Here is a 22,985-nt window from a genome sequence, read left to right as displayed (position 1 = left end):
CCCCAGGTGGCTGTGGCACACAGATTGAATTAGAAAGTGCTAATTCAAATCACCTTCATTTCAAAGATTAACAAAATGAGGCCACAAGAGAGAAACAAACCCACCACATTCACTCAATATGTCTAATGATGAAACTCAAATTAATGAAGTATAAAGGTCTTATACTTCTGGTAACTAAAGTCTCCTTTATTCTATATCATTCTATTAGAGTTTTATTTTTACAGCAGAACTGTGATATGCTTAAGGTATAGATTATTAAAGAAAACATTAAAAAGGGATCTCAGTACAGAAAATACATTTAATAAATTAAAGCAACAGCCAAAGATCCAGGGAGATCCAAGAGCACAAAACAAGCCTTAACCAAAAATGTCTGGAAACACCCAAGGAGCCAGTCTTTTGAGCCATTTTTCTTGGCTTCTAGTGACCATATTTAATAATGAACATATCAGCCCAAAAAAGGCCAGCAAAAAGTTTAATGGTTTAAAAGATAAGCAAACATACACTTATGTTTTACTGTGCAAAGTGCTACTTCAACAGATCCGTTAAAAATAAAGAATATGTGAGAAACATTAATAAAAGTGATAGTCACTCAATCCAAATTAATGTTAGACATACAGTTTACAGCATTTTATTACTGCTAGTGTTTTAAATCTGTATGTACGAACTCAAATACTTGAGTAGGTAGTTTCTTAAACTTTATAGAAAACCTACTACAATTGCAAATGCTTATATTCATAAGCATGTTAAGAAATAATATAAGTAACTGTTCAAATGTTAACTAGGTGCTACGGTCCTAAAAGAGGCCACTTCCAAAAAGTCTAGTAATTACAGATTATCATAGAACTATATAATGTCTTCCAGTAAACAGAACAGTTAGACACATGAGTCATACATAAAGCTCGGCCATCACGGACACAAGGTGATCACTGGACATCCATTTCCAGTGCTGCCACAATGTGTGCGGCGGAAGGACGATCTTTGGGGTCTTCATTAGTGCATACGGAGAAGAGTTCAATAACTCTCTGGTACGTTTCATCCAGCTCTTCCATATTAATGGGTGGCCTCGTCCCCAGTGCTGCATAGTATGCTTCATCGTCAAAGTCACTTTCATCAAAAGTTTTATCTGCTCGTGAAGGAGTTGAAAATTGAAACAAACAAAATAACTGTTACGTCGTGGAAAGGCTTAGCAACTTCTCAAACTCACCCTCCCGAAACAAGAACTCATCATCCAGTATGCTTTTCAGGGTGTCTCTTCAATTATACTGCCATGGTGAAGATTAGCAACTGTCACGGTTCATAGGTTCCACCCCCCACCCTCTTACTGTAGCTTTCCAGTCTTTCCCTTAAGACTGTGGCAGGATTCTCAGACAAGGAGTTGTGATACTGAGGCTATTGTTTCCAGGAAGCAACTTTATTTGTACCAGCATGGCTCAGTTGGGTTGGTGCCTGAAGAACTGAGCCCCCAACGCCAAGTGGTGTAGTTTTTTATATATTTTCTATTTCTTTGTCTCCCATATATGGTAACAGACAAACATGCAGTCTGATTAAGTGGTCTCATGTTACAAGGTCGTGAGGGATGTTGTCACATATGCTTATAGCCAGGATGCCTTGAGGTTTTTTGGTTTTGTTTTTCTTTCCTTAAGGGAGGGGACCCTACCACAAGACAAGAGGAATTTTTAAGGAAACTTTCTGCTCTGCAGGATTTTCTCAATTTATCTCCTTATTATCAATTAACCTACATCTCATTTATATGAGAGTAAACTGAGATAGCACCAAATTAGTCAGTTGTAATATAATCCACATCTCATGCCACTAAATCAAACAATATCCTGTTTTAAATTTCAACATAATAGAAAGATAAAAAATAATTTGATAAGCTAATCTTTAGTTCAAACTGAAGAAATTGGGATTTATGTTAAAAAATGTAGTTATACCTTCATCATCATCATCATCTGGAAGATTAATGTGTGGAATAGATAAAGTCATCATTTCCCACAGAGTCAGGCCAAAGGCAAATATGTCTGCCTTGTCAGTAATAATACCATTCTCTTCCAAAGCTTCCTTGGGTTTCCAAGGCTCAGTGCCAATGTAACAGGCCTCGGGGTCAGTCACTGAAACGAGTACGATACAAGTTAAGTTGGTCATAAGGGCAAGCTCTAAAAATCACTAAGAAAGGCTAGCAACCCAAAGAAAAATGGGCAAAACAGGTAGTTTAAAGGTTAAGAAATGTAGACAGTAAACATGAAAATACACTCCCATCTCATTCATAAGAATTACTTTTTCCTTATCACATTGTTAAAAAGCTAGTCAGTTGGCAAGGGTATGGAAAAACAGCAGTTCTCTCAGAAGGTGGCAGGAATACAGAAAGACAGTGGATGTCAAGAGCACACACTCTGGAGCCAGACTGCCTTGCCTGGGTTCAAAGGCATCTGTGAGCTGAGTGACTGTGAGGAGATCAATGCATCTCTGTGCTCCAGTTTCTCCATTTTCAAATGATGCTATCATTAGGCAGAGGAAAGTACCATTTCTCTGCTTTCTGTAATGGCTACCGCAGGGGAAAGGATAAGGGTCAAACCACACATTGGGTCTTGAAGCTTCTGCCCAGGAATGACATGGGCCTACTCCTATTTCCATTTCCTTCCTCCTTCCTTCCCTCCCTCCTTTCTTTCTCCTTCTCTCTCTAATAGAGAAAAAATGGGAGGAGGGAGAGGGAAAAAATGACAATTCCAGCAGTCAGGAAACCAAAGAGCCAGCAGACAAGCACTCATTCATTCATTCACTCAATGTCCTGGGGGGTACATCTAATAAGTACACTCTGAAGATAGAGTGAGAATGAAGAAGCCAGACTGGGACAGCACCCAGCATTGGATGGCAAGAACGAAAGATGTCCCTATTACGGCCTTTTCACTTAAACCAGCTTGAGGACAGTACACTTGTGAAGGCAGTCATGTCCAGTATAATCTCCCTGAAGGTTTTCCCCTTCTACCTAAGAGGCACCTAATGGAATGCTCAACTAGGTAAGAGTCTACACATGGTTGACAAGGGCAGTGACTCTGGTGATAAAGGAGTCACTCATACCTCATTCTACGTAGGTCAGATTCCTACAGGGATGTGCCATGCCAAATAGCTTTCTAGAGCTCAGGATCTAATATCAATCGGAGCTCCAATCTTAGATGCCAGCCAAGTGCATTTCCGCTGATATTTGTCCGAGCGTGAGATTAGAACTTAAGCATAATGGAAGAGGTTTCCCCACATATGTTACTGATCAAGACTGCTTCTCTGTGAAGATGGACTGTTCTGACCAAAGTCTGATGTGATCATAAATTGATGGTTCACTCATTCCCTTTTGTCGATACAGAAACAACTGATATTTTGTTGCCCTTTGCTGCATTCAAAAAGGTTAAGCAGACATTACCTAATTTAGTTCTCATGGACATTATGTCAAACTGAAAAAATTAAACTGAAGCTTCTCCTCATTTAATTAGCTGAAACATTATTTATTTAGGGATGCCTTTCTCAACATCTAGGCTGCGTTAAGTGACACTGTCATGTTCACATAATCCTTTCTATCGTAACAGTCATTACACTTTGGTATTTATTATTCAAGAGCAGCTTTCTGTCCTAGATTATGAACCCTAAAAGGGTAAGAACTGAAAAAAACAGAAGAGGAAGGAGACAAATATATTCTATGGGATGCCTGGGTGGCTCAATCGGTTAAGTGTCCGACTTTGGCTCAAGTCATCATCTTGCAGTTTGTGAGTTCAAGTCCCATGTCGGGCTCTGAGTTGACAGCTTAGAGCCTGGAGTCTGCTTCAAGTTCTGTTTATTCTGCCCCTCCCTCACTCATGGTCTCTCTCTCAAAAATAAATATTAAAAAAAATTACAAATGTATTCTCCAAGGTCAGTATTACCTTGATAGCAAAACTAAAGACACTACAAAAAAAACCCAACAATAAAACTACCAGCCAATATCCCTGACGAATATTTATGCAAAAATCCTCAATAAAATATTGGCAAACTTCATATAATGGTATAATTAAAAGGATCCTTCACCATAATCAAGTGTATTTTACTCCAGGGATGCAAGGATGGTTTAAGATTGACAAATCAATCAACGTGATAAACCATATCAACAAAACAAAGGATAAAAATCATACAATCATCTTGAGGGGCCTGGGTGGCTCAGTGGGTTAAAAGCATCCAACTCTCCATTTCGGCTCAGGTCATGATCTCACAGTCTGTGAGATCAGATCAAGCCTTGCGTTAGGCTCTGAGCTGACAGAGCCTGTCACAAAGCCTGTTTGGGATTCTTTCTTTCCGTTTCTCTCTGCCCCTCCCCCACTTGCATGTGTGTGCTCTCTCTCAAAATAAATAAACTTAAAAAAATCATATCATCATCTCTAAAGAAGCAGAAAAGGCATTTGACAAAATTTGACATCTGTTCATGATGAAATCTAATAAAACAAAGTGGGCTTAGTGGAAATATACCTCAACATACTAAAGGCCATATATGAAAACCCACAGCTAATATCAATCTCAATGATGAAAAACTGAGAAATTTTCCCCTAAGATCAGCAACGATATAAGGATGTCCACTTGTGCAACTCTTATTCAACATAGTACTGGAAGCTCGAGCCATTGTAATCAGACAAGAAAAAAAAAAAATAAAAGGCATCCAGTTTAGTAAGGAAGAAGTAAACTGCAGATGAGATGTACATGTAGAAAATCCTAAAGACTCCACCAAAAAACTATTAGAAGTAATAAATGAATACAGTAAAACTTCAGGATATAAAATTAATATACAGAAACTGTTATTCTCTATAACAAAGTAGAAAAAAGAGAAAATTAAGAAAACAATTCCAGGGACGCCTGGGTGGCTCAGTCAGTTAAGCATCCAACTTCAGATCAGGTTTTTGAGTTTGAGCCCTTTCATCAGGCTCTCTGTCGTCAGCGCAGAGCCTGCTTCGGATCCTCTGTCTACCTCTCTGTCCCTCCTAGCTCTCTCTCTCTCTCAAAAATAAACATTAAAAAAAATTTTTTTTTAAAGAAATCATTTTAAATCAGTTTAAAAACAGAGCAAACAAAAAACAGAATAGACCTACAAATTCAGAGAACTGATGGTTGCCAGAGGGGACAGGGATGGGGGGGATGGGCAAAGTGAGTGAAAGGGAGACATAGGTTTCCAGTTATGGAAAGAATAAGTCATAGGGAGGAAAGTTACAGCATAGCATTGTATGGTGACAGATGGTTGGCTACACTTCAGTAAGCACATCATAATGTATAGATTTGAATCACTGTGTCGTACACCTGAAACTAACATAATATTGTGTGCCAACTATAATTAAATTAAAATCAAATTATAATCAATTAAATTATCAATGAAAAAATACATATAAAACTTTTAAGAAAGTGTAAGGACTATTTATCCTATTTTCCTCTATGTTCATAATACTTGGCACAGTGCTTGATCATACTAGGTATTAAAAATATCTGCTAAACAAACAAACAAACCTAGAGATAACCATTGTTAAAATTTGGGCTTGTCACAGAACACCTTATATTATAGTTGTGAAACATGTGAATATCCCACCATTAAAACACAAAACTTAAAAATAACTTTTAAAGGGCCACCTGGGTGGCTCAGTCAGTTAAGCATCCAACTTCTGCTTAGGTCATGATCTCGCAGTCTGTGAGATGTAGCTCCGCATCAGGCTCTGTGCTGACAGCTCAGCGTGTGGAGCCTGCTTCAGATCCTGTGTCTCCCTCACTCTCTGCCTCTCCCCCACTTACAGTCTGTCTCTCAAAAATGAATAAATGTTAAAAAAAATTTTTTAAATTAAGTATATATTTTTTTCCAAACTTTTCTTAATGTATACATATTTAAGTGCTATTTTATGGGGGCACCTGGGTGGCTCAGTCGGTTAAGCATCCGACTTCAGCTCAGGTTCATGGGTTTGAGCCCCGTGTCGGGCTCTGTGCTGACAGCTAGCTCAGAGCCTGGAGCCTGCTTCAGATTCTGTATCACCCTCTCTCTCTGACCCTCCCCTGCTCACGCTATTTCTCTCTCTCTCAGAAATAAATAAAACATTAAAAAAAATTAAGTGCTATTTTATGATGTTGATCTCACTCAATATATTTGGATATACCATTCCTACAAATATAAACCTGTATCATTTTAATGGCATTCTATTGTGTGGTGGTACAATAAATTAAACCATCCCTTACTGGTAGACATTCACCTCAAGTTTTGCATAGTCTGTTCTGCTACAGTGTATATTTTTATAACACAAGTTAGCACATACACAAGTAAAAAAAGATTAATTTTCCCCCTATTACCTAATTGTTATTTTTAAAGTGCTTAGGGGTAAACTTCCTCATAACAAGAAAGCCTTAGCCCAAGAGAAAAAGACAAAAGAAGAGAAATGCCTTCTCTCTTTTTTTTTATTTAATTTTTTTTAATGTTTTATTTATTTCTAGGAGAGAGAGAGAGAGACAGCGTGAGCAGGGGAGGATCAGAGAGAGAGGGAGTCACAGACTCTGAAACAGGCTCCAGGCTCTGAGCTGGCAGTCAGCACAGAGCCCAATGCGGGGCTCGAACCCACGAATCGTGAGATCATGACCTAAGCGAAAGTCGGATGCTTAACCGACTAAGCCACCCAGGCGCCCCGAGAAATGCCTTCTCTTAATGCATGGCTGGTTTAGTAGCTTTAATCAACCATAAATTAATGAAGCGGATAGTGCTGATAAAGGAGCTGCAGAGACATCTCCCCTAGGCTTGAGAAAGCCAGGGGGAGAAAGCCAGATTGAACTTTTAATTTTAATTAAAAGTATCTATTGAAAAACCCAGGGTTTATGGCTTCACAGGATGGGCTGATGCCAGGTACCCATGAAGATTTCACGTGTTAGTATTTTTATCAGGATTATTATTGTTTTCGTTACTGCTGTGTCTTCAGCGTTGCATGGGTTTTGATTCTTCTGTCGTAACTATTTCTTCTACAAGCCTAAGTCTCTTGGTTTTGCAGAAATTAATATATCAGGTTATTATTATAAAAAATGTCTGCAGTGGCCAATTATTTTTTGGAATATGTTCTTGAGAATGAATGATAGGATCAAAGGGCATTTTGAAAGGGTTTGGTTTTTTTTTTTTTTTTTGGTGTGTTTTTGTTTTTTAAATACAGATTTCCAAATTGCCCTCTGAAAAGACTACACCGTTGTAGTAGTTACCAGTGCTATTCCAGTAGTACCAGTAGGTCGTACTCTCCCCCTTCTGGACACAAAGAAGGATGCACTTTCTGGCCTGTCAAGGTTGGATGGAGCCACCTGACTTGTTCTGGTCAGTGAGTTGTGAAAGAAGTGGCTTGTGTCATTTCTAATCTGGAGCATTTAATTGTTAGTGCAAGACTTTCTGAGGAAATTAATTTTTAAAAGTTTCAAATACGTTATTAATTTAAATAGTCATGTAGCTAGTGGCTACTGTACTGCACAGCTCTGAAGCCTTTTTTATCCTCCATACATACAATGACACAGTGTTCTATATAGTGGATGTTCTAGCAGCTTAAGTCCTAAAAGTGAGAATGGAATGTAGCCATAATGGACCTGTAGCCTGAATAAGCTGTGGCTGCTTTAAGCCACTGAAGGTTTTGAGGATTTATGCTACTACAAAGAAACTTATCCTAACCTGAATGATACCTGACAGGATACTGAATGATAACCTGAATTGCAACTTCTACTTAGCGTATGAGAGTACATGTTAAGATATCCTACTGCTCATAGTACCATATAGAAATTTTTCAAAGAATTTTTCAGTACCTATGACTTTTTAAAAAAATGGTTTCTAACACCCAAAAAATAGATAATCCAGTGAAGAAATGGGCAAAAGACATAAATAGGCACTTTTCCAACGAAGGCATCCAGATGGCCAACAGACACATGGAAGATGTTCAACATCCCTCATCATCAGGGAAATACAAACCAAAACCACAATAAGACACCACCTCATACCTGTCAGAATGGCTAAAATTAACAACTCAGGAACAGATGGTGGCAAGGATGCAAACACTTTTGCACTGCTGGTGGAAATGAAAACTGGTGTGGTCACTCTAAAAACAGTAAGGAGGTTCCTCAAAAAATTAAACATAGATGGGGCACCTGGGTGGCTCAGTCTGTTAAGCCTCTGACTTCAGCTCAGGTCCTGATCTGATGGTTCATGAGTTCAAACTGTCTCGGGCTCTCTGTTGTCAGCAAAGAGCCCACTTCAGATCCTCTGGTTCCTCTCTCTGCCCCTCACTAACTCTCTCAAAAGTAAGTAAAATGTTATAAATATTAAATAATTTCTGAAAAAATAGAGCTACCCTACAACCCAGCAATTGCACTACTAGGTATTTATCCAAAGGTATGAAAATGCTGACTCAAAGGGGCACATGCAGCCCAATGTTTATAGCAGCACTATCAAAGATAGCCAAAGTATGGAAAGAGCCCAAATGTCCATCAACTAATGAATGGACAAAGAAGACGTGGCGTATATATGCAATGGAGTATTACTCAGCAATCAAAAAAAATGAAATCTTGCCATTTGCAACAATGTGGATGGAATTAGAGTATTTTATGCTAAGTGAAATAAGTCAGAGAAAGACAAATATCATTATGATTTCACTCACATGTGGAATTTAAGAAACAAAACAGATGACCATAGGGAAAGGGAAGGAAAAATAAGATAAAGACAGAGAGGAGAAAAACTATTAGAGACTCTTAAATACAGAGAACTGAGGGTTGCTGGTGGGGTGTTGCTGGGGGGGGGGCGGATGGGCTAGATGGATGAAGGGCATTAAGGAGGGCACTTGTTAGGATGAGCACTGGGTGTTAGATGTAGATAATGTATCACTAAATCCTACTCTTGAAAAAATACCATGCCATACCATACCATATCATGGTTTCTAGCTTTGGCGTCTTTCTTAAGCCCAATTTTAATGAATTATTTATCTGTAATTTTTTCCTACTACTCTTTTTTAACATCTTCAATCTATGAGGATTAGTGTGATGGAAAACAGCTTTATTTTTTCTAAACTGTCCACACATCATCATTTGCTATCTCAATGACTTCTTTCTCAATAATACTAAACATCAGTTTTATCATACAGTAAACTTGATATATTTGGGACTACTTGACTTCCTTAAATTTTTCTGTCTATTTTGGCAGGAATATCACTGCTTTAACTACTGTGGCTTTATAATACTTCTTAACATCTCCTCAGGAAAATTCCTATTCATCATTCTTTCACAATATTTTCCTGGCTATGTTTGAATATGTTATCAAGGATGAACTTCACATGTTTACAAACCATGAACTGTTACATGTTCTAAAATAAAATAGATCATATATTCAATCACTTCTGCTTTCTGTCATTATGGCTTCATTTCTTTTTTTTCTGATGTGAACTGAAAACTCAAACTTAGTTTCATAAAGGTTAAATAATGAAAATGTTTTGCTTTGAGTAGTGTTGACCCTATGAAATAGGTTTTGATTTGATTTTCTAAGTGTTGTATACCTGGAATTTGATTTCAGCTAAGAATTATTTACAAATATTTTGAATTCCTAAAAAATGTGGGTGTTTTTGTTACCAATTATATCACTAATTTCTAGATTTACAGCACTGAGGACAATGTAATCTCAGGTTCTCTCTTGTAACTTAATGTGTGTTCAATTTTAACAAATATTTGGATGCATAAAGATTCACCTTATTATCTACTCAGATATTCTACATCTTAGTTTTGTCTATTTGGTCTACTAAAGACTGAGAAAATGATGCTAAAAATGTCTTATTTGTATTGTTTCCTAATTTCTCCTTTATTTTTGAAAGTGTCAACTTTGTAGCAGTTATATAGTCTAAAGGCTCATAACAGTCCTATCTTTGTGAATGATTACAGACATCTTTATAAAGTCACTCTATTCATCTTGGCTTTTTAATTTGACTCAACTTATACTTGAGCTAGAAATTTAAGTGTACAAAAGTTCTAAACAGTATTTATTAACCTTCCTTTTACCATATATTCATATGAAGAAGCAAATTTAAATGTTATTTATTAAATAATATGTTTAAAGCAGGGACCCTGTTTATGAGGCTGGCTCTGTGTTCTTACCAAGATCTTAAATTTGCTGAGAATGGTCAGTATTTATATCAGAGAAGCAGGAGTCAGGGCAGGCCAAAGAGCCAGCAGAAGACCTAGCTTTATTAGCACCCCTCTTTCCTACTTCCACCTCAGTTTCCCCAATCTTGTCACTATGCAAAACTAAATGAATTCCTTTACAAAACCTTGTTAAAACTCTGTTTTCTATTCCCAGACCTTTTACCACATAAAAATCCCAAGCCAGGTTAGAAATAGTTCCTAACGGAGGACCATGAGGGAGAAGAAGGGGAAGAAAAGTGGGGGAGAGGGAGAGAGGCAAACCATGAGAGACTCTTGAATGCCGAGAAAAAACTGAGGGCAGATGGGGGGGGAGGGGAAGGGGCGTGATGGACATGGAGGAGGGCACTTGTGGGGATGAGCACTGTGTGTTATATGGAAACCAACTTGACAATAAACTATTAAAAAAATTTAAAAAATTTTAAAAAATTCTTTAAAAAAAAAAGAAATAGTTCCTAAAGTCATCTTCAGTTAAAGTATATTGATTAAAATACAATAATTTATATTGGTAAGGGTGGGGGCTGGAGGCTGAGTGGAAAATAGACAAGAAAGGAAGGATATTATTTAGTATATACTTTAATACACAGTTTTTAATTTTAAGTATGTAAACCTATTACCTATTTAAATATGTAAAAATTAGAAACCTAAAAATTGCATAAAAATAAAGTTTTAAAAATTCAAATACTACTTACCAGTCATATTTTCATCCAGTGGTAAAGAGACTCCTACATCACAGATTTTAATGGTTTCAAAATCACCTTTAATTACAACATTTGAGGACTTTATGTCTCCATGAAGCAGTTTCTTTTCTTGGTGTAGATACTAAAACAGTGAAAATTTAATACATCTGAGCAAATATATAAACTGATAAAAATATATGATAATCTCTAAACAAGAATAACAACTTGAACTCCCTTCCTGAACTGGACGATTGTATCTGTTCATCATTTGAAATGATCTGAAGTCAGAACAGGGAACACCCTTTGTTAACACAGTCTGCCACACTGACCAGACCTCACGGAGTCTTTGAAAATTAATGTCCAGGCTAACTTTTTGATTTTCAAACCCATCTCATATTAAAAGAAGACATTGCAGCTTTAAAACTATACCACAATTGGGGCACCTGGGTAGCTCAGTCAGTCATGATCTCATGGTTCATGAGACTGAGCCCCATATCAGGCTCTAACAAGGGGAGCCTGCTTAGGATTCTCTCTCTCCCTCTCTCTTTGCCCCTCCCCTTCTCATGTTCTCTCTCTCAAAATAATAAAAATATATTTTAAAAAATATATCAAATTTTACTTGAGGCTAGTCATTTTTGGATAAATTTGGGACCTTCACAATGAGGCACACTTTTCTCAAATTACTGAGGTGATGCAGAACAGCAGATGACTAAGGATCACAGAGGTTACAGGCAGAAGAGGAAGCAGCAATATAATCTAAGACTATATTTTGTTTTACACATTAACTCTTTCTTAGTAATGATACTCACCCATAATCAAAAATAATCTTGCTATACTGTTATTTGTTCATTCATCAGCATTTGAGCATCTACTATGTGAACTAGGCTTGAAAATATTGCAAAGATAATTTTTGGTATATACCTTGGAACACTTACTGTGCTTAATTATTTTATTTTATTATTTTTTTAAGTTTATTTATTTTGAAAGAGAGAGAGAGAGCGCGCTGGGGAGGGGCAGAGAGAGGGGAACAGAAAGAATCCCAAGCAGGCTCCATGCTGTCAGCACAGAGCCTGACATGGAGCTTGATCTCATAATCTGTGAGTTCATGACCTGAGCTGAAATCAAGAGTCAGATGCTTAACCAACTGAGCCACCCAGGTGCCCCTTACTGTACTTAATTCAAATGTTGTTGATCATAAATTGAATATGTCTAAATATATTTATAGTGAAATTTGGCAATTCCCTTATCCATATACATTTAGTCATTATTTATTAAATAATTCAAATTATTTAGTTTATCCTTTCCATTTAAAATCAGTTTTTCTATATACATATTAAAATATATTTTTAGAAATACCATCCTACAATTTGACATTTCATAAATCAATTTTATACTAACTTTTTAAAAAAAATTTAATATTTATTTGAGGCGGGGCACAGCATGCAAGTGGACGAGGGGCAGAGAGAGAGAGGGAGACATAGAATTCAAGGCAGGCTCCAGGCTCTGAGCTGTCAGCACAGAGCCTGATGTGGGGCTTGAACTCACAAACTGCAAGATCATGACCTGAGCCGAAGTTGGATGCTTAACTGACTGAGCCACCCAGGTGCCCTACTTTTATACTAAGTCTTAACATGCAACTTTGAGGTAAGTATCAATACATGATCCACTTTTGAGTCGTTCAACTGAGTTTTAGAGCCAGCATTACTTCTGTTTGGTTACTTAGGATAAAGAATTCTTTTCCTGGGATGCCTGGGTGGCTCAATTGGTTAAGCGTCAGACTCTTGATCTTCTTCAGATCATGATCTCACCATTTGTGAGTTCAAGCCCCGAGTCAGGCTCCTCATTGACAATGTGCAGCCTGCTCTGGATTCTGTCTTCCCCTCTCTCTCCTCCTCCCCTGCTCTCTCTTGCACACTCTCTCTTAAAATAAACATTAAAAAAAAATAGACTCTTTTCCTTCTTTACGCAGTATCTGTCAAAAGGCACAACAATTTCTTTGCATAACATTGAACTTTTTTCATTTAAGCCACAGATGTAAACTGATATTCAAAACTTAACATCCCACAAAACAATCTTTAGCGGTTTACTCATATTAAAGAAGGGTTAGGCTACACCCCCAGGAATAATTACTAAATTTGTGTTAAATTGATTAATCCTTTTAAGTATACCTAACACATGATCTCTATAAACAAAACTACCTGGCTTGGGTTATTTGAGGTTATGTAAAGGCTTCAAATAATACTTTGCTGATCAAAATAAGGAAATAGTGCACTATGCAATAGGAGAGTTTATAAAGACTTTAACTTAGGGTAACTAATTTTTTTGGGGAAAAAAAAAATCCCACCTTGTAATTAGGTATATAAAGTCCCACAGAAGTCATTTAAAATATAATAGCATGGTTACCTTTAACCCTCTCGCCATGTTCAAAGCAACTTTTAAAATTATGGCTGCTGGGAAAGGATCCTGGCTGTCTTTATTTCGTTCTTCTATTAAGTCATTTAGAGACTTTTCCCCTCCATATTCCATAGCAAGACACAGACTACCATCACTGGCTTCAGTGAAAGCACGATAACCTTAAAGAAAACAGGACATGTTCTTATTAGAATAGGGAAGAACAACTGTATTTATGTTTTTTTTTTTACAATGATGTGATAGAAAACGTATCTGGAGTAACACTGATGAAATACAATGAAACCACTGTTTATAAAGCTAATTCAGTATAATTAGCTTTATAATTTAAAATGACTTCAATGTTTGTGAACAGTATCACAATCAAAATATTTTTAAATATTCTATGCCTTCTTAACAAAATGGTCTCACAAGTCTTATTTACATTAAAAATGAAAATAAGGAAATTCTGTAAATGAAGATCACTTAATATTCCTGAATTCTGTACAGTGCCAGCTTCGTAATGACTGTATTTATTCCCATGAAATTTTAAATATATATAAACCTTAAAAATATTATATGATAATTTATATTTTAGAACAGTCACAATAATTTGATTGTTCCCAAACTCCACCACCATCTTTATTTTTATTAGTGAAAGGTTAAGATATTATAAAAACTGTTTCTGAATAAACACACATACTACTTCGAAATAAATTTAAACTTACCTACAATGTTTGGATGATGGAGATTTTTCAAAATCTTGGCCTCATCTATTAGCCTTTTTTGATACATACTTTGATAATGATCGTTACATCTAGGGTTAATCTTTTTCACAGCCCAAGGAGAATGAGACAAACCTCTTGGAGATCTTAAAAAAATAATCAAATATAGTATAGAAAGAATAATAACCACAATGCATTTCAAATGACTAGGAAGAACTTACAAACTTTCAAAAGGGCTCAAGAATAATTCGTTTTAAACATTTTTAAAAAATATTTTCAACTATCAACACCTCTGCTACATATCCTTTTTAATGAAAGATATATAGCTGACAAATCTGTTAATTATAAGAGAAGTCTGATACCTATTGCTGAAAGGGATGGGTTAAAAAGGGATAATTAGAAGGAAAAAGATGGAATGTTAAACTTCAAAATTATTATACTATTTCCTAATTTTTCCATTCCAGCATGTTAGACTACCAACTACTTAACAAATATTTTACTATATGTACCACAGGTAAGTTACAGAATGGCCAGTAATAAACATTAATGCCCAAGAAGTTTAAAGAAGAGATGTACAAAAAACATTTGGCCCATATGTGATCATGCAAAGAACAGCAGATTTTTCTTAACCAACAAATATTGTGCCCCTACACTACCCAGTCCATCCTGTACTGTTCACCATATACTCAAAGATGCATATATGTTTAAGAAGATAATAAACATACAAATGTGAAAAAAATATAAACTATTTTCTAGGAAGATACAGCCATTTGAAGAATATTTAAGGTGTGAACATTTTGAGGTCTAAATAAATACATAAAACAAAGTCAGGGAAAAGTTTACCTGATAAAAGTAGGTAGTTATTTATGGGTTATTTATACATATAGGCACAAAAGCTAATGAAAGAGCCTCAAAAGTTAAAGATAAAAAATTTAACAATAAGAAGATAAAACAATAGGCCAAGTCAGGAACCCACTTAGCTTTTTACTACCTCATGAACACACCTCTATGACTGCAGGACCTTTGTTCTTTTTTTTCTTTTTTTCTTAAATCAAAAAAACATGAACTCAAAGGATCGCTAGATTTCTTAACTTACCATACATCTATCATACACAAGCTTATCCAAACTATTCTTAAATCTCCAGTTTTAGATAACAATAGTATTTGAGAATGACCTCTCCCATATCATTTTATTATGAAAAATACATTTTTCAGGGTGCCTGGGTGGCTCAAGTGACTAAGTGTCTGACTTTGGCCCAGGTCATGATCTTGTGGTTTGAGGATTTGAGCCCCACATAGGGTTCTGCTGACAGCTCAGAGCCTGGAACCTGCTTTGGATTCTGTGTTTCCTTCTTTCTCTGCCCCTCCCCTGCTCATACCCTGTCTCTCTGTCTCTATCAAAAATAAACATTAAAAAAAATTTTAAAAACAAAGACCAAGACAGACAAAAATAAAAAAAATAGACATATCAGATGATGAGGTTGGAGAAATATCCCAGAAAACAGGGCAAAAACAGAGAAAACAGAAAAACTGCCCCCTCTCCAGGTAGATAATAGGAATTCCTAATAGAGAAGATAATGGGGGATGGGGTGGGGGTAGGGGAGAGGCAGTGAAAACTATCAACAAAGTAAGTTAAATAATAACATCATAAATTTAAGACTAAGAATTTTCAGATTCCAAAAGGTCCACACCCATGTATGTCATTGTGAAATTTCAGGAACACTGGTGACAAACAGGAGATCATACAAGGTTCCAGGACAGTGGGAAAGACAGATAACATAAAACAGATCACATAAAAAGCTTTAGAAATCTCAACAGCAACACTATATAAGCTAATAAGCAATGAAGCAATACCCCCGAAATTCTAGAGGAAAATTATTTCCAGAGGAGAATTCTGACCCAGAAAAACAAAAAGGGCCATTCAAGTATGAGAGTAAGATGAAAACATTTCCAAAAATGTAGATTCTCAAAAATGGATTTCCTGTGCATCTTTTCATGGGGAGCTACTACATGCCCTCAATCAAAATGAAATGTCAACCAAGGAACAGTAAGATGTAAGATACAGAAAAACAGAGGCTCCAATTCACTGGAGAAGTAAAGAAGTGTCCAGGTTACCAGCAAAAGAAAATCCCAGGTTGACAGGGCCACGTTAGGAGTGGTACGGTCAGGCAGTGACTGCTATCTTTCAGTATCTTTCAGTATGTGAAGCTTTCTAACGAAGTCTCTCATACAGTAGAACTTTGTTGGCAACGCAGTTTACATTTAAGGACAATTTTTTTTTACATTTATTTAGTTTTGAGAGACAGAAACAGAGCGTGAGCGGAAGAGGGTCAGAGAGAGGAGACACAGAATCCGAAACAGACTCCAGGCTCTGAGCAAGCGTTCAGCACAGAGCCTGACATGGGGCTTGAACCCACAAACCATGAGATCATGACCTGAGCCAAAGTCGGACGCTTAACTGACTGAGCCACGTAGGTGCCCCGTAAGGACTTTTTTTTTTTTTTTTTTTTAAAGGGAGTGAAAACGAGACTAACCATGAACCTGTAAGAATTTTTTCCTTTCAAAATAGTTTGGACAAGAGTTTTTAGACACTAAGAGTGTTCATAAAATAAAAAGCACAAAAACACACAAAGACGTGTTTACACAGCAAAAAATTTTTTAAGAATAGCCACTTATATATAATTGCTATGTTATTCTCAATTCATTAGCTTGTTTTAAATAATTTTTTTAACATTTATTTATATTTGAGAGACAGAGCACAAGCAGGGGAGCAGAGAGAGAGGGAGACACAGAATCTGAAGCAGGCTGGAGGCTCTGAGCTATCAGCACAGAGTCGGGAGAGGGGCTCGAATTCATGAACCACGAGATCATGACCTGAGCTGAAGTTGAGCGCTTAACTGACTGAGCCATCCAGGCACCCCTCAATTCATTAGCTTTTTACTGAAGAAAGCATTTCCATTTGGAAACAACATAAACCTAGATGAAGCTAAGGATATGCTGGGAGTCAGGCTAATTCTAAGAATGCATTAAGGAATATATATTGACTTAAGTTGCTTGCCACTTAGGAAACTCCTTACAGAGTAAGGAGTAAAAGAAACAACTTTTTTTTTTTTTTTAAGTTTTTTTACTTATTGAGAGAGAGTGGGAAGGAGCAGGAGCAGAGACAGAGGGAGAGACAGAATTCCAAGCAGGCTCTGCACTGTTAGCACAGAACCTGACACGGGGCTCAATCCCACAAACTGAGATCATGACCTGAGCAGAAATCAATAGTCAGACACTTAACCGACTAAGCCACCCAGGCACCCCAAAAGAAACAATTTTTTAAAAGATGTGTTTGTTGACACTTATAATTTCATTTTTCTTTTAACACAATTTTCCTACTGTAAAATCCTGTTTATACCCTCTCACTTAACAACCTAAGGAAAAAAACATAACTTCTTTAAATGAGAGCATCTTGAGAAGGCTACTCTCCAAACAGGAGACTAGCAGTCACTGTCATCCCCCAAAATTAGCATCCCCTCTGAGATTCTCTTATTGAGAATCCTGCATTGTTACCACACAGGAACCCCAATCCTCCATCCCTTTCCCTTCCCACACAAGCCAAGGAAAAATTGTAAATTACTTCTCCCTTAGTAATCCATCAGGAGGAAGCTAGGAGAAAAGTATACCAGAAAAATCTCTGACAAATTATAAATGTTCTAGGACTGGAATATAGCAGTCGGATAAAATCAGGAACATACCTCAAATCAAAATATTTGAATTTTCATATTCTTCTTTGTCTCCAAGTACATTGCAACTATGTTCCATGTGAAAAGGTTAATCTGGAATGTTACACTCACCTTTTCATAAGGTAGACATTTACCCCAGTACCAAAGCCAAGCTTCTGCATAAATGGAGAGGCTGGAATATTTATACATGGAGTTGAACATAATGCTGATGTCAGAAAGAGAAATAAAAAAATCTAAAGTTAGTGTGAAAAGACCTCTACAAAAGCATTCTAATGTTTTCAACATATGAGTATTAATTGGCATAGTCTTTTGGAGAGCAATCTGATACTATCTACCTTAATTTTAAATGGATATCCTTTGACTATGTCTACTTTTGGAGCCCTATCTCATAGTAACACCAAAGCAGGAGTCAGCAAACAGCCTATATTTGTTTGGCCCACAAGCTAAGATTTATTCTTAGATTATTCAAGTGTTGTAAAGAAATAAAAAAAGAAGAATATGTGGGGTGCCTGGCTGGCTCAGTTGGTAGAGCATGCAACTCTTGATCTCTGGGTTGTGAGTTCGAGCCTCATGTTTGGTGTAGAGATTACTTAAAAATAAAAAACCCTTAAGAAGAATATGCATCAGAGTCCCTATGTGGCCCACAAAGCCTGAACTATTCACTCTATGCTGTTTGCCAATGTGTGAAAGACTTCACAGACACACATGCATGCACACACATATATCTGAATATTGGGATCTGATTTTGTGACTGCAACAAACAAAACACCTAAGTAATCACCATTAGAGTCATAATTATACCATATTTGTATTACAGAGCATTATACAGTCATTAAAAAAGATGAGATAGAAGAGTCCTACTTTTGTTCATGAACAATTGAATAGCTTTCTCATCATGAACAACTAAAAAACTTGAGGGGTACTCAGTGGCTCAGTCGGTTAAGTGCCCGACTCCAGCTCAGGTCATGATCTTGCAATTTGTGGGTTTGAGCCCTGCGTTGGGGTCTGTGTTGACAGCTCAGAGCCCGGAGCTTGCTTCAGATGCTGTGTCTCCCTCTCTCTCTGCCCCTCCCCTGCTCATGCTCTGTTTCTGTCTCTCAAAAATGAATAAACATTAAAAAAATTTTTTTTAATAAAAATAAAAAACTTGATACAAGTTCTCGGACAATGTCTGAGAGAAGAGAAACAAATGATGTGAGGCCTATCAGTGCCCTAACGCACTTTCTGGACTGTAGCACAAAGAAAGACCAGAAACCTTATCAAATTTAGGAGACAGATCAGGGGTTAAGGAGGACTAAGAAGCCAGAATTTGTGGAGCATAGAACTACAGGGAGCCACAAAATGAGACAGAAACCTCGAGTGACCTGAAAAGAGGTCTCCGTGAGTGTGTTTGGTTATCTGCACATAAAATGAACAGAACTCCCCAAAGTCAGGGAAAGTACCAAATGCAAGCAGTAGACTCAACAACTATCAGAGATCACACAGGTCTAGGAATAGTCCACTTACCATCAGCCAGAGTGTGGTAACTCTGTAACACACATTGAGTAAAGTCCTTTAAATGATCACAACTTAATAGTATAACTATATTTTAGCCCAAGGAAAAGGTTTAGAGTAAAGCTTAAAAGCAAGCCTCAAAAGAAACAAGCTAACGTGCAGGTAGCTTAACTGGACCATAACAAAATAACGCATCCCTGCAAGGAACAAAATCTAGTGCTCAACAGTGTAAAAGTGTCCTGCAGCCAACTGAAAATGGCAGGGCTCAGTCAGTTAAGCGTCTGACTTCGGCTCAGGTCATGATTTCGTGGACTGTGGGTTTGAGCCCCACATCGGGCTATGTGCTGGCAGCTCAGAGCCTGGAGCCTGTTTCAGATTCTGTGTCTCCCCCTCTCTCTCTGTCCCTCCCCAGCTCGTGCTCTGTCTCTCTCTGTCTCAAAAATAAATAAGTAAATACAAAAAATCACAAGGCATGAAAGAAGAAACATAATCCATACCAGTAGAAAAATAAACCAATAGAAACATATCATAAAATAACAGTAATATAGAATTTGGGGGTTAAGAACCTTAAAATGTAAATCTTAAAATAATTTACTCAATAATGTAAAGGAAAATGTGAGCAGAACAAGCAAAGATATAAAAAACAATCCTCATGGAACTTCAAGGAATAAAAAATACAATGGATAATAATAACATCATCTTAGAGGAGAAAATAACTAACTTTTAAGACAAAGCAACAAAAACTACCAAAATGAAGCACACACACACAAAAAAAAAGATTAGAAAAAATATATAGGGGTGCCTGGGTGGCTGAGTCAGTTAAATGTCCGACTCTTGATTTCAGCTCAGGTCTCAATCTCACAGTTATGAGATGGAGTCACCTGTTGGGCTCTATGCTGGGTATGGAGCCTGCTTGAGATTTTCTCTCTCCCTCTGCTCCTCCCCTGCTCGCACATGCTCTCTTGTGTGTATTTGTACTGTGTGTAAAAAAATAAGTAAATAAATAAAAATAAAGGAAAAATATAAAGAAATCATCAGTGAGCTATGCAACAATAGCAAAATAGTAGATTTAATCCAATCACAGGGAATTACATTAAAGGTAAATAGTCTAAACAGTGCTGTCCAATAGAACTTTCTGTCATGATGGAAATGTTCTATATCTATGTTGTCCAGTATGGTAGTCACTAGTGATATGTGGTTATTCAGCACTTGAAAAGTAGCTAGTACAACTGAGAAACTAAATTTGTAGTTTTATTTAATTTTAATTCATTTGAACATAAAAAATTTTTTTTTAACGTTCATTCATTTTTTGAGAGAAGAGAGAGGGAAGTTGGTATGAGCAGGGGAGGGGCAGAGAGAGGGAGACACAGAATCCAAAGCAAGCTCCACAGAGCCTGATGTGGGGCTCGAACCCATGAATGGTGAAATCATGACCTGAGCTGATGCTCAGCTAACCTAAGTTGGATGCTTAACCAACAGAGCCACCTAGGTGCCCCATTTGAACCTAAATTTAAATCAGCACATATGGCTAGTGACTAAACAGTCATATTAAAGGCAAAAGTTGTCAGAATGGATATAAACAAAACAAGACCTAACTACATGCTATCTATAATAAACTCACTTTAAATATAAAAACATAGATGGGTTAAAAGTTTAAATAAGTGGAGGGGCGCCTGGGTGGCTCAGTCAGTTAAGCCTCCGACTTCAGCTCAGGTCATGATCTCACGGTTCGTGGGTTTGAGCCCCGCGTCAGACTCTGTGCTGACAGCTAGGTCAGAGCCTGGAGCCTGTTTCAGATTCTGTATCTCCCTCTCTCTCTGACCCTCCCCTGCTTGCTCGCTTGCTCTCTCTCTCTCTCTCAGAAATAAATAAGACATTAAAACATTTTTTTAAAAAAGTACTAAGTTGGAAAATATATGCTATTTAAACACTAATCAAAATTAAACTGGATTTGGGGCGCCTGGGTGGCTTAGTCGGTTGAGCGTCCGACTTTCGCTTGGGTCATGATCTCGCGGTTCGTGGGTTCGAGCCCCGCATCGGGCTCTGTGCTGACTGCCAGCTCAGAGCCTGGAGCCTGTTTCAGAGTCTGTGTCTCCCTCTCTCTCTGACCCTCCCCTGCTCACGCTGTCTCTCTCTCTCTCCTAGAAATAAATAAAAAAAACATTAAAAAAAAAAAATTAAACTGGATTGGCTCTACTACTATACATAAAGTGAACTTCAGACAGTACAACATTGGATAAATAAAGACATTTCATAATAGTAAAGGGATAAATCATCAAATAACCATCCTAAATGTATAGGTGTCTAGTAACAAGCTTCAAAATACATAAAGCAACCACTAATAAAACTCAAAAGTATATAAATCCACAATTATACATGGAGACACCTCTCTCAGTAAGAAAAAAGTAAAATTAGTAGATACAGAAGACACGAACAAAATAACATAGGTAAAGCAACCAGCTTGACCCAAATGATATTCACGGAACACTGTACTTAAGAACAGAAAATATGATCTTTTCAAGTGCCTGAAACATTCACCAAAATAGATAAACCTCAAGTCAAGAAAGAAAATGTAAAAATACAAGTATCAGACATGAAAAAGGAGTGATCTCCACAGATGCTACTGACATTAGAAGGGTAATAAGGTAATAAAACTATACCATGGATAACATTTTGCCCCTATATTTGACAACTTGAAAGTGAAAAAATTCTTTGAACACTAACAAAGCTTACACAAAAAGAAATAAATCATTTAAAGAGCCATATAGCTATTAACTGTGAAGGCACAGTTAAAATCTTCCTCCTAAGAAAACTTCAGGCCACATGGTTTTACTGTCAGTAAAAGAAGAAAACCAGTTAAGGAAAAACTTATCAATTCTACATACACTCTTCAAGAAAAAACAAAGAAACACTTCCCACCTTACTTTATGAATATAGAATACACTGGTATCAAAACCAGAAAGACATTTCCAAAACATATACCTATAGTCCAATATCCCTTATGAACATAGAAAATATTAGCAAACTGAATCAAACAATACATAAAATACATCATGACAAAACTGGTTTATCCCAAGAATGAAAGAATGAAAGGTTGGTTAAACATTTGAAAATTAACATAATAGGGGCGACCAGGTGGCTCAGTGGATTGAGTGTCCAACTTTGGCTCCAGTCATGATCTAGCAGCTCGTGAGCTCAAGCCCCGCATCGAGCTCTCAGAGCCTGGAACCTGCTTCAGATTCTGTGTCTCCCTCTCCCTCTCTGCTTCTCCCCTGATCATGCTCTGTCTCTCTCTCTCTCTCTCTCTCAAAATAAATGAACTTTGAAAAAGAAAAAGAAAATTAATAGAACTTACCACATTTAAAGACTAAAAAAAGCAAATTATCCCAATAGATTCTGAAAAAGCTCTTGACAAAGGTAAACATTCATTCATAATAACTCTTAACCTGATGAAGGATGATAGAAGAAAATAAAAGGAAATCCCTCAACCTGATAAAGGAGAACTATGAAAAACCTACATCTAACTTCACTGGGGATAAGGCAAGTGTCGCACCTCTTCTATTCAAAAATATAGTAGAGCCAGCGACATAAGGAAAGAAAAAGGAAATAAAATAATACAGACTAGTTAAAAAAAAGAAAGAAAAGTAACACTGTATTTATCTACGACAGTACCTACTACGTATATAATAGCCTAAGCCGTCCCTAAAAAAGCTAACAGAGTGAATAACTTTAGCATGGTTTCAGGATACTATTTGTTGAAAAGATTATCCTTTATCCACTGAACTGCC

The 22,985-nt window shown here is 37.0% G+C and overlaps 1 protein-coding gene across 2 annotated transcripts in view; it reads right to left on the bottom strand.

Moving 5' to 3' along the window:
* Positions 1–165: 165 nt before the first annotated feature.
* The window catches only part of PBK (PDZ binding kinase), a 30,460-nt gene continuing 7,640 nt past the window's right edge, over positions 166–22,985 (bottom strand). For both annotated transcript variants that reach the window (XM_039217359.1, XM_039217360.1), the window contains exons 3-8: positions 17,815–17,908; positions 13,979–14,121; positions 13,266–13,435; positions 10,875–11,004; positions 1,935–2,111; positions 166–1,123 (exon numbers count right to left, since the gene is read on the bottom strand). In XM_039217359.1, the coding sequence (XP_039073290.1) occupies positions 924–1,123; positions 1,935–2,111; positions 10,875–11,004; positions 13,266–13,435; positions 13,979–14,121; positions 17,815–17,908 (914 nt within the window). In that variant the 3' untranslated portion in view covers positions 166–923. The remainder of the gene's footprint in view (positions 1,124–1,934; positions 2,112–10,874; positions 11,005–13,265; positions 13,436–13,978; positions 14,122–17,814; positions 17,909–22,985) is intronic.

Source organism: Hyaena hyaena, unplaced genomic scaffold (assembly GCF_003009895.1).
Source record: "Hyaena hyaena isolate Hyena2069 unplaced genomic scaffold, ASM300989v1 scaffold_682, whole genome shotgun sequence".
Taxonomy (NCBI): Eukaryota; Metazoa; Chordata; class Mammalia; order Carnivora; family Hyaenidae; genus Hyaena; species Hyaena hyaena.
This window is presented reverse-complemented; position numbering and strand designations above follow the sequence as displayed.